Source organism: Homarus americanus, unplaced genomic scaffold, assembly GCF_018991925.1.
Source record: "Homarus americanus isolate GMGI-L3 unplaced genomic scaffold, GMGI_Hamer_2.0 scaffold3452, whole genome shotgun sequence".
In the NCBI taxonomy this organism is placed as follows: Eukaryota; Metazoa; Arthropoda; class Malacostraca; order Decapoda; family Nephropidae; genus Homarus; species Homarus americanus.
This window is the reverse complement of record NW_024729998.1, coordinates 740,001-755,448: the sequence shown is the minus strand read 5'-3', so window position 1 is coordinate 755,448 and position 15,448 is coordinate 740,001. Positions and strand designations below refer to the sequence as shown.

The 15,448-nt window shown below is 42.6% G+C and overlaps 1 protein-coding gene across 3 annotated transcripts in view; it reads right to left on the bottom strand.

Moving 5' to 3' along the window:
• LOC121866871 (hemicentin-1-like) overlaps window positions 1-15,448 on the bottom strand; it is a 198,011-nt gene that overhangs the window by 149,967 nt on the left and 32,596 nt on the right. For all 3 annotated transcript variants that reach the window (XM_042366608.1, XM_042366609.1, XM_042366610.1), the window contains exon 2: window positions 3,035-3,240. In XM_042366608.1, coding sequence (XP_042222542.1) covers window positions 3,035-3,240 — 206 coding nt within the window. The remainder of the gene's footprint in view (window positions 1-3,034; window positions 3,241-15,448) is intronic.

Below are 15,448 nucleotides of genomic sequence, written 5' to 3'. Positions count from 1 at the left end.
CCGCGTATAAAGGGCTGTCTGACGCTGCGTTTACCCCACACTTGGACTGTAATGAAGGTGCTTGTTTTTATTGGTTCTTTTATTGTAGTTGTTGCTTTTATTGTGGCGTTTGTTATTATTATGGTATTCGTTCACTTTTGTTTTGCCGCCACACTTACTGATGACTTTGATGTAGTGGTGGTGGTGTTAGGGTGGTGGTGTTGGGGTGGTGGTGTTGGGGTGGTGATGTGGTGGTGTTGTGGTGTTGTGGAGGTGTTGTTGTGGTGGTGTTGGGGTGGTGATGTGGTGGTGTTGTGGTGTTGTGGAGGTGTTGTTGTGGTGGTGTTGGGGTGGTGATGTGGTTGGTGTTGTGGTGTTGTGGAAGTTGTTGTGGTGGTGTTGGGTGGTGATGTGGTGGTGGTGCTGTGGTGGTGTTGTCGTGATGGTGGTGTTGTGGTGGTGATGTGGTGGTGGTGGTGTTGTGGTGGTGGTGTTGTGGAGGTGTTGTTGTGGTGGTGTTGGGGTGGTGGTGTTGTAATAAGGTTATTATCACCGTTTAGATGCCTTTTAATAGGTTTTGATGTGGAATTATGGGAATCTTTACTGATAAGTTACGTATAGCAAGATGGATTTAAAACAGTGTGGAGTAGTACACACACACACACACACACACACACACACACACACACACACACACACACACACACACACACACACATACACATATACACACACGGGCGCTGGGGAAAATCAGGAGATAAAAAAAGTTGACGGGAGGAGGCGGCCGGGGAGTGGCGAAGTAATAGCATGAGGCCACGGGAAGAAGAAGGTCTTTAACTTAGGGCCAACATTATTAGCCTATCAGCAGCAGCATAAGAGCCAACTTTTTTCCCCTCAGATGGGTGTCCCTTGGGTAATTAAAGGCATTAAGTCTAAGGTGGCTGCTTCACTGGCATCCCGGCGTCAAGACTTTCAAGTCCTCGCCTCCTCCTTGGCCTGTGATGATGAAGCTAATACTGCAGCAGCCGCCTCTCATGACCACAATATTATTCTCGTCTCAAAAAAAAAAGTACTTGTGGTGAAATTCGAGAGAAGACATTTGAATTTTGATATATAATACTACAGTAGGGGAAAAAAGTGTTTCTGAATAGTTTATAGGAAGGGATGCTGGATACAGTGGCCCTATTTCTATAGCGTTGACTTGGTGATTTTTTTTTATGCTTAGGGAGATGTAATCAGTAAGTGAGGCGACTCTGTGTGTGTGTGTCATTCGCTTAATTGTTTTCATAAATGTTCAGGTACAAAAAGAGAAAATAAACAAAGAAATAAAATACATATAAACGAAAAGACAATTTTACCTTTAGCGAAAAAAAATACTCATTTATGAAAAGCCTGAAGCGAGCAGCAGAAAACTCATAATGGTCCGTAAAAAAACTGGTGCGTCGTTGCTTCATAATTTCAATATTAATTCTGTCAGTCTTCGGTGGAAAGTTCACTCTTCAGAGCCGCCAACCAGACTACGAGGCAGTAGAGGTCGAGGCAGTAGAGGTCGAGGCAGTAGAGGACGAGGCAGTAGAGGACGAGGCAGTAGAGGGCGAGGCAGTAGAGGTCGAGGCAGTAGAGGACGAGGCAGTAGAGGGCGAGGCAGTAGAGGGCGAGGCAGTAGAGGACGAGGCAGTAGAGGGCGAGGCAGTAGAGAGCGAGGCAGTAGAGGTCAGAGTAGAGTAGGAGGCAGTAGCGAGGCAGTAGAGGACCGAGGGTATGAGGCAGTAGAGAGGCAGCAGTAGAGGTCAGGCAGTAGAGGACGAGGCAGTAGGTCAGTAGGCAGAGGCAGTGAGGGCAGGCAGTAGAGGGCGAGGCAGTAGAGGGCGAGGCAGTAGAGGACGAGGCAGTAGAGAGCGAGGCAGTAGAGGTCATAGTATTAATTCTTCTCGACAATATTATGCTGCAACGTAATTCATTCTAATATTTTTGTTGCACGCCGTCCACCATTGTCACCACATCCTCCACACAACACTCATGAACACCATTACCGTGTTATATCTACCATAATCTATTATTAACACAGTCATCATCACAGTTACCACTAGGACTCACAAAGATCTTTACTGCTCTGACTATGCCCTACGTTAACCAGCCTCACCACTACCAGGTCTACCAAGGATCTCATTATCTGTACCATGACAGTCATTTGCAGCAGCCTTAATACCAATCATTACTCATGTGTTAATTGCACGAGCAACGAAGCTGTGCAGCGTAATGGCCACTTTAGCATAAAATATCCATAAAAGTCTAAAACGCGTAATTTTAAACTTAAAACAAGTGCTACTTGAAAGATTCTATTTTATGTTACAAAGTTAATGATATTCAAGTGCAGCTCTATATTTTGTACACGAGTTTTTTTGTGCCTTGAAAAAAACTTGTAATAAAAGGTATCTAATTATATGTTGTTCAGTATAAGAAATATTGCTCCGGTTCTCTTTCTAAATTAATAAACTAAAAATCATCTGGAAACGCTGGAACCTCTAATTGAACTGTTGTATGAGTATAGAATTATTATTAATATTATCTAATAACGTACTGTACCTACTCACGGCGGCGAATTATAATTAAACCCGGAAAATGATAACCCTTGAGCCTGTGGTGAGAGAATATGACTCCACTTAGCACCGAGGCGCATCACTACACTGTGTGGACGAGGTTTCAGATGGCACGAAATACTGGCGGGAGTCTTCACACCGGTATGTTCAGTACGTTGTCTTGTGGAGGTCATTAGTAGTAGCTCTCGGGCGGCGGATGTAGTAGACATTTTCAAGATATCTTAGATCCGCATTTTAACGTACTCATGATTTGATGGTGTATGTGATGCGGATATATACACACGGTCAGTTGTATGTACAGGTTGTTTCTGTAACACAACACCGCTCTGAAGTGTAATGTCACTTGATTCTGGAGGAGTTTATTCCACCACAGCATAACCTCATTTATCACCTGAGGAGATTATCACCATCTTAGTCCACGTACACAACCTGTTCTAGATGATGACGTCACTTACCTATTACTGTGAGGTAGATCCTGGAATTACGTGTCGGAGATTTCTTGAAGTCGACCCGGCAGCGGTAGAGACCGTCATCAGAGCTCCACACCGTCTCCAGGTCAAGGCCTGATTTACCGAGGCTCATGTCAAACCTAGCTCGGTTCTTGAGCACGGAGAGCGGCTGGTGCTTAGGTTGAGGTATCCGGCGGCTTCGGAGGTCGACCCTGTAGAAGGAAGAGCAAGATGGTCAGTATATGTTATACAGTTCGTGGACGGTATTGTTATAATATCATAAACTCCTACTGTGTTTCCGCGGTGTAGAATCACAAATCATTTTATAAGAGTCACACATACTACATATGATTTTTATTTGTCCACAGCCATACATTGTTTTATTGAAATGTAATGGTATGAAAGGGTGTAATATTGGATGTGTTGATTTTGTTTAAATGTTATACTTGTGGTGAATCCCCATCCCCCCAACTCTTGAAGGACACTGACAGGTATTCATTATTCACTTGTGTACGGGATCCCCTCCGAGTTGAGTAAAATCGTCTGGCGTTAGTCAAATAACATATTAAAAGTGACGTCCCCGAAGTGAAGGGGTTAGGGGAGATAGTGTACTAATGGCTGTCTGTCAGTTTGTCCTTTGTCACACCTCACCCTTGTCTACTTCACATGTCTTATGGGCTCCTAACGCACCAACTACTTTTCTTACTTGATAAATTAAAAGTCCATTAGATTGATGCATCAGTCAGAATGTAGATGTTTGATTTGCACAAAGTTTGTTTTCAATCGAAGAAATTTTAATAATTCAGAAGTACCAAACAATGACTTACCTCACCAACCTCTCTCATGTGCACTTAAGGAAAGATAAAAAAAGCTCTTGTCTGTATTCAGAGAAACAGAAACCCTTGTCTCGGGGTTAAGTTGCAAACAGCGTCACTGCTTCTATTAAGTGAACATAATGTTGGCAATGCAAGTGGTTCAAGGTGGCAAGTGGTAACATTGCATCATCCTCCCACCTAAGCTCCACCACTTACCCTAAAATTAATTCGGAGGAGAAAATAGCTTCTGGAGTAAATAGTTTCATCAGTGTTAAATGCGGGTCTTGGCATTGGTTGACTTTGTGGTGACACTGGTGGTAATAGTCGACAGTTTGGTGGCAGTGGTTGACTCGCGTGTGTGTGTGAGTGTGTGTTTGTGTAGGAGTGGAGAAAGGAATGACGTAAACAATGCTTTTATTTACATAGCTATTGGAGTACTTACTAATTAATTGATGCATTTGATAATACTGTTTCTGGAGGTACCACTACCTGTGGGGGTAGTGACCACACGTCAATAAGGGTCAGTGATCCATGTACTGTTACCTTACTCCTTAGTCTCTGAACTCCATCCCTCAATAACATGAAAACTAGAGTCAAGAAACCCGATAAGAATTTCATGTCTGTCGAAAAAACAAATATTATGCTTCTAGTGATAGTCCTAGATATGTTCCCTCATCATCAACCAGAGAAAATGAGACGACATCAATAGGCCTGTCTAGAGAGGGTGGGATATAGAGGCAGTGTTCAAGATGACTTCCAAACCTTGTAAATTTGAAAATGGTCTTTGAGAAAACTCCTTGGCGGGAAGAGCGTAATGAGGACAATCTTATTAGTAGAATTTCTTGAGTTTTTAAATGATTAGGAGGTAAAAGTCTTCCTAATTATAGTATAATGGGTTTAGAGGTCTCAGAGTTTAAGTAAAAAGGAGAGTAAAGGGACATTAGGTTGCATGTGCTGTGTGACTGGTGATAAAAAACTGAGGTCTGGATTTTGTTTTGTTTTTGGGACGTGTGTGTGTGTGTGTGTGTGTGTGTGTGTGTGTGTGTGTGTGTGTGTGTGTGTGTGTGTGTGTGTGTGTGTGTGTGTGTGTGTGTGTGTGTGTGTGTGCCCTCATACATACATACAAACTAATAATATACATGGAATCACACTCATGTATATTAGCAACACACACACACAGACACACCTCACTACACTATAAATATGTCTTGCTTGTTAGGTCACTAATTAAAGTTCAAACAAGACCCGACATCATTATTCCGGCTTTTATCTCCTGAACGGGAAGTGAATGTTTCTTTCTCACTGTACATTATAAGTATAGACGTAATGGGCAATTAACCCAGATGAAGTAAACGTCTTTTTATGTATTTTATTTTACTTGTGTTTGGTGTTACTGGGGTTGACTCAATCTATGATAGACTAGTTCGTGGTATGATGGAGCTATGGTGAGGGAGAGAATTGATTGGTGTTAGGGGATGATGTGTTTGTGTGTTGGAGAGGGTCTGAAGTGCATGGGAACACTTGCTAGAGAGGTGTGACACGGCGTTGGCGACTATGATGTTGAGAGACTTTGTTATTTGGAGAATCGTATATGTGCAGAACTTGTGTACCGTAGAGGTTGAATATGCTGGTGAAGTTCTAATGCATATATGCCCTTGTCTGCTGGAAAAGTGTAGTGTGTTGGATAGACCTAAAATGCTGGAGAGTCGTCACGTGTTGGAGAATCTTTGATGTTGTGTAGGAGACCTTGTGGGCTTTGAGTGCATGGTGTGTTGGAGAGGTCTTTGATGTGCACGAGACCTGGTTGTTGGGGGAAGGGCCTGGTGTGTTGGAGAGGCTCTGATGTGCAGGAGACCCTGTGTGTTGGAGAGTCCTAGAGTGTGAAGGGTAACTGTGTAAGGATGGGCTTTTAATACGTGAATAGTGGCCGCCTGACATGTGTAGTGGCCTTACAGTGGTAGAGAGGCTCGTGTGTTTATCAAAGAGGACTTGCTGGGTACAGAGGAACGTGTGTGGCGATGAGGTTTTGGTGTGTGTGTGTGTGTGTGTGTGTGTGTGTGTGTGTGTGTGTGTGTGTGTGTGTGTGTGTGTGTGTGTGTGTGTGTGTGTGTGTGTGTGTGTGTGTGTGTGTGTGTGTGTGTGTGAACATTCCTAAAACACAAATAAGAGGAAAGACTTGTGTAGCGCTGTACAAGAAGGGAACCAGACCACCCTTGTATAATAGACGAAGGTGGGGAAGCGTTGATGTAATTAAGGGAGGAGTACTATTAGTATACAAGACGAGCCACGCATAACCAGCAGGGGGGGTAGCTGGTATAAACGGGGAAAGGTGAGATGGGAGAGGTACAATAACCCTTCATGAGGATGGAACTGATATTTTGATAATCCTTATTAGACAGTGATGGTCAAGGGGCGTTTGTAAGGATTGATAGATATAGGGGTTATGTTGTTACCGTCTTCCTCTTCCCAAACAAAATAGGGAGACGTAATTCCGGGTTCTGTTCTCATTGTGTCTATTAATATGTGGGTTTTTTTATTTATAACCGTGTCATTGTTTAATTATACTCTCATCTCTTTCCTTTTGTTCCTTTATCATAGATTTTTTTTTCCTATTTCAGCTCCTACGTAAATTTATGTCTCTTCTCATCCTCTGTCTCAATTCCGTTTCATTTCTTGCCATCTTCCTCTTACTCTCTTTCCTCTCCCCCTCCTCCCCTCAAACTCTCTCACCAATACACCTCTCACTCCTTACTAAAGCCTCTCACGGGGGCCCCCCCCTTCCTACCTTACCTCCTCACTTAAGCCTCACTTCCTATAACCTCCCTATATTTTAAGATAGCTACCAAGTTTATGGGACAAGAATCAACGGTATAAATCATATAATATCCCGTCATTACTTTCTTAACAGGATGGGGCGATAGATTTCTTTATTAAATATCGCAACAATAAACGACTTTTATTGACAACATGCATCAAGTTACCGTGAACAAAAAAGCTACTATAATTTATAAAGTTTGTATTTAGGTAAGGTTGAGTTTGTTCATATAATTAATCAGAATTCTATAATCATATTGATATACAGCCTTGGAATTGCGTGTGTGTGTGTGTGTGTGTGTGTGTGTGTGTGTGTGTGTGTGTGTGTGTGTGTGTAAAGATGAATGCCATAAATTCATAAGCTAAAAACATTTCCCAAGTTGGCTGGGCTACAATAGGCCTTTTGAGATGTTAAGAACGACGACCACAATAATAACTGGCGTCTATTATACTATTAACTACCAGATAAAAAGTAATACAGAGGCTAAAAAAATTCCAAAGTTGTCTGTCAACAGGCCAAGTACAACAAAGGAAAAACAAGCTTAAGATTTCTTTTGTCAAAATTCTTGGACGTTGTGATTCAAAAAACGTCTCAAATCAATCAGGAAATCGTTCGACATACAAATGGTTAAAGCTGTGAGATATGACTCTCTCTCCCAGCGGACGAGTTTGCTGCTACGTCTCAAGAATTTTAAAAGTTGATGTTTGAAGTTCCGCTTTCTATCGAACACAGTGATACCGAGTGTTGGAGTTACAGCTCTACGGATAAAACTCGTCGTCCAAGGAGATACAAAAAAAAAATACTTGTGAAGTTTCTTGAAGATACTACAATTTCACCATCCTACTCGAAAGTAGTTTACAACACTAATAATAATATTTATCTAAGGACGGGGAGCATGTATATATCAATTGGAACTTCATTTAAGGCATGAGGTATGAGAGGGAGAGAGAGCGGGGGCAATAAAAGATACCGCGGATTCTTACTGTCACAATCAGGATAATAAGCTTGGATAAAGTGGCCTCTAGGATTACTGGACACGAAGCTCGACCACTCTACCATCTGTATGTCCCCTCCTTGCCCTTCCCTTGTCCCATACGTTCCCATCATCATCTGCATGTCTCCTCCTTGCCCTTCCTATGTCCTCCCATCCATTCCCATCACCATCCTTCCTCCGCGTCACAACTCCACCTCTACCAACCCCAAACATTTTTCCAGACTCTCCATATTTTACTTTTATTCATGTTTCGATCTCTCTCTCTCTCTCTCTCTCTCTCTCTCTCTCTCTCTCTCTCTCTCTCTCTCTCTCTCTCTCTCTCTCTCTCTCTCTCTCTCTCTCTCTCTCTCGTTATATTTTTGTCACCTGCACTATATGTATTCTGCTCCCCCTTGAGGCTATATTCTGTCTCTAGGCTATAATATGCTTTCTTTCTATGCTATATTAAACTCCTTCCCTCAAGGCTATATTATACCATCTCTAGGTTATATATTTTCTTCCACTTTTGTTCCCTGCCAGTAATTATATTTTCTTCATTTCCATCTCGGATATCCCCGTCAGTGCCACCCCACCAGCAGCTTGACGCAGGCTCTTCTCCGTTTCTTATTCCCTTTCTGCCTTTTTCGTCGTAGTATATTTTCTCTCTCGGAATCTGATTATTCTCATTACTACCAGTCTGACGACGTTCTTTGCCTCGCAGCTTCATATGTTTCCCATTCGGTCAAAGAGACTTCTATCCCACCTTTCTTTACGTACCCTATTCACTAGACACACTGTTTTTCCCTCATCAGTGCGAGCAGCCATTCTGAAATCAGGTTATTGCAATGGTGTTTTTTTGTCATTGTTTATGAACCCAACTGTTTTCGCTCATTCTACCATTATAATTTTGCTCTGCACAGTTTTTATTTTTCTTTGCGATGAAATATTACTTTAGGTTTTTTTTATGTTTTTCATTTTTCTCTTTTCCTATTATGGTTTTCGTCATACTTCTTTACCAAGCAACTGGCCTTTCCTCTTTCCCTCCATCACTGCAAGAGTCATCCCCAACAAGTGTTTAGTAATATGTATACAGTACACCCCATCATCCCCGAGGCGCCCCCTTCCTTCAGAGATCAGTAGTATCCACACCATTGATGAGCATACCTCAGTACTCTTCTTCGCCGTCCTACTAAACCTCGGCGCAATTTACCCCTGAGACGCTTTCCTCCCCTCCGCTAGGCTTCACCATTTCCCCTATGAGTAATTTGTCCTCCTCGCCCTTACCGCCCCCTTCTTTCCCTCTTCCTCACAGTACTCTGAGTTTTAGGCCACGCCATCCTCCTTCCCTTTACCGTCATTTCTCCCTACCCAGAGCACTCACTCTTCCCTTACATTTCCTCCTTCCCATTATACAGCCTCACCTCTCTCTCTCTCTCTCTCTCTCTCTCTCTCTCTCTCTCTCTCTCTCTCTCTCTCTTAACAGTACTCGATCTTTTCTCACATTTATCCCTTCCCTCACATCGCCTCACTTCCACTTTTCCTTACTCACTATTCATTCTCTCCTCATCTTCTCCACCTCACTTCCCTCCCTTCTTCCCCCACAGTACTCGCTCTTGCCTCACCTCTCCTCACACCACCTCACCTCCCTTCCTCTCACAGTACTCACGGTTCTCCTCACACTTCATGACCTCCTCCACGTAAAAGCTCACCCAGTCCTCCACTCTCAGGTATTTACATTTTTCTGCCTCTCTCCTTCTCTCTTTCCTCCACTTAACTCTCACCACTTTCTCTCTTTGTCTCCTTCCTCTACCTAATTCTCTCTCTATCTCCCTCCTCCACTTAACTCTCACCACTGTCTCTCTTTGCTTCCTCCTCCAACTTCTCGACCGAGACCACAACGCCCCCAACTTTATTCAACCTTTCTCTGCAGTTTCTTTCTCCTTTTCCTGCCTATAAAGAAATCTCTCTCTCTCTCTCTCTCTCTCTCTCTCTCTCTCTCTCTCTCTCTCTCTCTCTCTCTCTCTCTCTCTCTCTCTCTCTCTCTCTCTTTTCGTTATGTTTTTTTCCTTATCATAATTCGTTTTCGTGTATTTCTTTCTCTTATATCCTGTCTTCCTTTTCCTTCCTTATTCACCCACTCTTATTTCTTTCACTTGTCTTCCTCTTCTCGTCTTTCATAGTTTTCCTTCTCATCCTCCTTCCCTGTCTCCCTTTCTCTCCCTACCACGTCCGATTCCCTCTCACTCTTACATATTCTGGGATCCTAACATGTGAACACCATTTCAGGCGGAAGAGCGTCCTCGCCCACCGCCGACCATCAGTTAGTGTGGGGTGTGCAGAGAAGACAATCACTGCTGCTGCCTCTACTGTGAATGACTCTAAGCTACAGGGGTTCTGATGTCAGTCTTAAGCATAGATGACGAAAAACAACTGGTAAGCCTTTGAGTAAAACTTATCGATCCCAAACACTGCTGTATCTTATAATGTAAATCCAATGTGTAGTATTTTATTGTTTCACGTAATTTTTAAAGTTGTCTTCTTCATGTTTTTATATAGATGATCCGTCACTTCTTTCCTTATTATCATTTATCGACGTTTTATGGTCTTCCTGTGTCGTTTCCCCCTTTTGCTTTGTTTACGTATCTTGTTTTCGGTTTTTCGTAGCCTCTCTGTGTATATCCGGCTGCGTATGTGTGTGGCTTCAGTGATGTTGATGTAGTGTTGTAATCGGTTCTCTGGCTTCAGATGGTGGCCCTGGTTTGGTCTGATTAAAGGGAATAAACAAAAAAGAATCTATCAAAATTTACGTTACAATAATAGTAGTTTTGGAGTGCGGTGGCTGAGTGGCGATAGTGCTCACCCCTTATCTTAATGGTCGCTGGTCCGCACCCAAGGTATTCCTAGTCCACCCAGCTGTGAATGGGTGCCTAACTTTATAGAAGGGAAAGTTGGAGCTGTCGATTGTACTGCCGGTCACATTACCTCCTTGTGTACAGAATGTCTAGTATTGAGTGAATTCAATCCGGTATATTCGTAATGACCGTAATGACCTACTTTTAGCAGTACCTGAATCCGGGTAAATTACAGGTACAGGTACTTACAATCAGGAGTATTTTTGTATGCAGGGATAATGTTTTTTATACTACTGGCAGAGGATAAGAGACACATTGGGTGATAACAAACGAGATATATTGATAAACCAGGAGTTACGGCTTATCGGAGCATTGTTGATGGGTATTCGGCAGTTGAACAAGAGACGGAAAAAAAGAAGAGATAGAAAGAGGCAGACAATAAGACAGACAAACAGAGAGAGAATAACAAAAGCCAAATATGAATCACAAAAGAATCTCACTGACGATCCCATAGCTTCTTCTACTTTACGCCTGGACGATATTCAGGCTTTTTGTAGAGAGGACAGAAAGAAACACGACATTTTAACGACTTTGCAAAAGTTACAGTAAAGGCTGGGGAGGAACATCGTATGCGTAATCAAAAACCCTTAAGACTCCGCCTGTGTACTGTCTTATGTATGATCTGTGGGAGGACTCAGTTCTCTAGTGTACTACCACACACACACACACGGGGAAGAGAGACGTACCACAAAGACACCAAAGAAAATCTCCATTGGACCACTACCACAATTCCCGCATAATTCTTTACCAGAGAGAGAGAGAGAGAGAGAGAGAGAGAGAGAGAGAGAGAGAGAGTTTGTGTTTATTCTCCAATTGTTGTTGTTTCCATTCGCTCCATATAATCCTGTCTTTCCTTTTTCTTTATGTTTTGGTAATTTTTTTTTTAATGATTGAGAGACGAATGGATAGATGGAAGAATAGGGTACAGGAAAGGTAAATATTGGAGACGGGAAGGAGATGTGGAGAATAATTATCAAGGAAGGGAAGGGAAGGGAATGTTGAAACGAGGGAAGGAGGGCATTATGTCCCGGGGGATACAATGGAAAGGGGGTTGGGTGTACGCGAACTGAGGGAAGGAGTTATTTAGTTGGGAGAAATGGAAGGGCTGGAGTTATTTACTGTAGTATGGGAGGGACTGAGTTATTTGGTGAATGGAAGGGAGGAAAAAGGAGAATTAGTACAGGGGGGAAGGAGCTATTTATTGACGAAGGGGAGGGAAGGAAAAGGAGCTATCCAATTATAAAAAAGGAAGGAAGGTAAAGTGTGATGATTTATACAGTGATGGAAGGAGTTAATTAGTAATGAGAAGAAGAAAAAACAGTAATGGGGAGGAGAGAAATAAGCAATAATATAATGGATAAAAAAGAGTTACTTGATAATTAGAGGGGGGCGGGGGGGAAGGGTGATTAGTGCCGGGAGGGTAAGTTATAATTAAGAGATAGGAGGGGAAGGGAGGGTAGGAGTGATTATGGAAGGGGTGAGTGAGGTGACCTGAAGAGAAGTGGAGAAAGAGTGAAAGAGGTGACGGAGGAAGAAGAAAGGGGATGAGGAAGGAGGAAAAAACGGGGTAAGTGAAAGGGGATAAGGAGAGAGAAAGAAAATAAAGAAAGAGAGCGAGAATAAAAATAGAGTGAAAGACACAAAAAGACAAAAATAAAGAGAGAGAAAAACAGAGAAAGATAGAACGAAAGTAAGAAAATACGGGATAGAAGTGGTGAGAACAGGAGGAGACGAAGAAGGACAAGAAGGTTAGCACTCGAGATTTTCCCTGTTAAAAAGGAAAAAAAAAAGAACATCTGAATATGAATTTGTCCTCGGCCATAAGTGGGTCTCAGGTGCAGTCGAGGTTTAGTTTTGTAATATTAAAAAATAAAAAAAATAAAAAAATAATGATCGTCGGTGTGTATGGACTTTGGAATATTTAGTTTGTATAGTCAACTACTTCAAGGGGATAACTTTTGAGCTGTGTTAATCTACTACAAACATAGACCAAATGTGGAGGACATCGTCGGGAAGAAAATAGACGGGAGGGAGGAATATTTTAATTAATATATGCAAATGTGTGTGTGTTTGTGTCTGGGTGTGTGTGTGTGTGTGTGTGTGTGTGTGTGTGTGTGTGTGTGTGTGTGTGTGTGTGTGTGTGTGTGTGTGTGTGTGTGTGTGTGTTCAGGTATGGTTTGTATTTCTGCTCGTTTATTTGTATGTGTGTGGGATTGGGTGTCTGTATGTGTATGTTTGTTTCTACGTGTGTATACGTGGAGAGAGAGAGAGAGAGAGAGAGAGAGAGAGAGAGAGAGAGTATTAAACACCAGGTACTTATCTTGTGTGAGAACCAAGAGTTGTAGGAATTTGGGAAGATGTGAACAGGTTGATGTGAAAACGGCGTATGGGGAGTCTGGTTCCGCCGAATGTGTGAGAGTGGTGGTGGGGATGAGGAGGTGTGGAGTGAGTGAGGTAGGGGATGGGGAGGTGTGGAGTGGTGGTGGAAGGGATGAGAGGTGTGGAGTGGTGGTGAAGGGATGAGGAGGTGTGGTGTGGTGGTGGAGGCCTGTATGATGTTAGTAATGGTAGGGAGGGTGTAAGGAATAAGGGGGCTGGCTAAAGGGAAAAGTAAGCATGAAATTGTGAGGCAGTTTTTAGAGGCTAGACGAGGTGTGTGTGTGTGTGTGTGTGTGTTTAGCTCCCAATGAAATATATATAACTATTAAAAATATAGTTAAAGCTAATTACATCTAGTTTGCAATCAAGAGGTGGGCATTTCACACACACACACACACACACACACACACACACACACACACACACACACACACACACACACACACCACACACCTACCACACACACACACATACACACACACACACACACACACACACACACACACATTTACGTCCAAAAACATAACAAAAACAAGATGCTTCATCAGTTATTCTGACAGGAAGTAAAGTCATTTAATTTTCCTAAGTAACGTATAAAAGACAAGCGTAGGTTAATGTCTTTAACTTCATCCTAACAGAAAACTTTCCTGTTGATTAAAGAATAAAAGCCGGAAAAAATACGAGAAGGTTATAATTGAAAATGCCAGACTGAAGGACGAGCCGAGGGAGGAGAGGTGTGGTGGGTCTGACTGCTCTCACAACCTGTCATGGTCATAGTCACACTCACTCTCCTCAACACCTCCTCCCTGAGATGAGAAAGTAGTTTTTTATAGTGTGTGTGTGTGTGTGTGTGTGTGTGTGTGTGTGTGTGTGTGTGTGTGTGTGTGTGTGTGTGTGTGTGTGTGTGTGTGTGTGTGTGTGTGTGTGTGTGTGTGTGTGTGTGTGTGTGTGTGTGTGTGTGTGTGTGTGTGTGTGTGTGTGTGTCTATCACCAAAATCTGTCATTTAGTTCACCACAAAGTATATCGGACCCGACCTCTGTTATTACTCCTTCCGAAAATTAGCTAAATTAAATCACCGTTATAATGAGATTCAGAGCTTATGTCTTAATAATATCATAACACATTGATAACAGAGAAACAATCTGGCAGACAGGATTCAGTTTACATAAAGAAAATGTAAACAGAACACTTAAGTCATTAAAGAAAAGCGTCGTTGTATTTTCTGTTTTTTGTTTTTTTATGACGTCAATTTGGGTTCTCTTTTCTTCCCAAACAAAGAAAATAATAATATCTTAAAGTGTATTTATATATCGCCAACTTACACTATGGAATAAATTATCTTTTACTGACCATAAATATCTCTCGTGTAACATATCAGAATATCAACATTTTGTAAAGAATCGTCAATAACCTTTGTAGAAATAGATTTAATATTCATATGTATTCGTGTATGAATAGTTCTTACATACTTATTAGAATTTAAATTTCATCTGATATTCATTGTTGCATGACCTCGGAAGCTGAGGATATTTTTGCCTGGGAGTATGTCATGAGAGGACTGGTGGGCCGGTGGTGACCTCTACAGTGCGCGTAAACACACTGGGGTTTTACCAAGACTCGGTTCCTGCAGGGCATGACGAGATGAGATGCGTCAATCAGAGGAGGACGGGGAGTGGACGGTGGGGGCAGGATGGGATTGGCGAAATGGATGGAAAGGAGATGGGGGAGAGTTGAGGGAAAGTTTGAAAGGGGTGGATGGGAAGGGATGATGTTGAGGTTAGGAGGAGAGGAGAGGGTGGAAAGAGAGAGGATGAAAAGGATGAGAGACGGTAAGTAGGAAATGGAGAGATGATAATAGAGGGGATAATAAAGAATGAGAGAGAGAGAGAGAGAGAGTGGAGAAGGTGGGGAAGGAAATGTATAAGTAGGAGGGAGAGAAGAGACACACGGGACGACAAGGGGAAGGAGGGAAAGGGGGAAAAAGAGAGAGATGAAGGGCAAAAGAAGGCGAGGAGGAGGAGGAGAAATACAAAGACAGAGGGGATAACAGCAAGAGAGAAAGGGTAGAGAATAAGAAATATTGACACCAGTGGGACAGAGTGAAGTTAAATTGAGGAGACGGACAGAGAAAGGAGGTAGAGGAAAGGAGGGAAGAGAATTGGCGAGAAGGGGACAAAGGGAGGAAATTAAAGGAAGGGCTAAGGGGAAATTAGGAAGGAAGAAGGGGATAAGAAAGGAGATAGGGAAAAGTATAAGGGGAAAGAAAGAAAGATATGTAAGGAAAGAGAATGAAGGAATACGCATAAAGTGGAGGAGAAAGAGATAATATGAAGGGAGGAGTAGGGAGAGGGCATACAAGAAAGTGAGTGAGTGAGGGAAGGAGGGAGAGTGAGGGAAGAAGGGAAGCCTAAGAAGTGGGAGGGAGGGAGGGAGGGAGCCATCTCCTGGTTGACGGGCAGCCAGGAAATTAGGCAAACATGTATGAGAAGGAGGAAAAGATATTGGTTACGACTTGAGAAATTTTA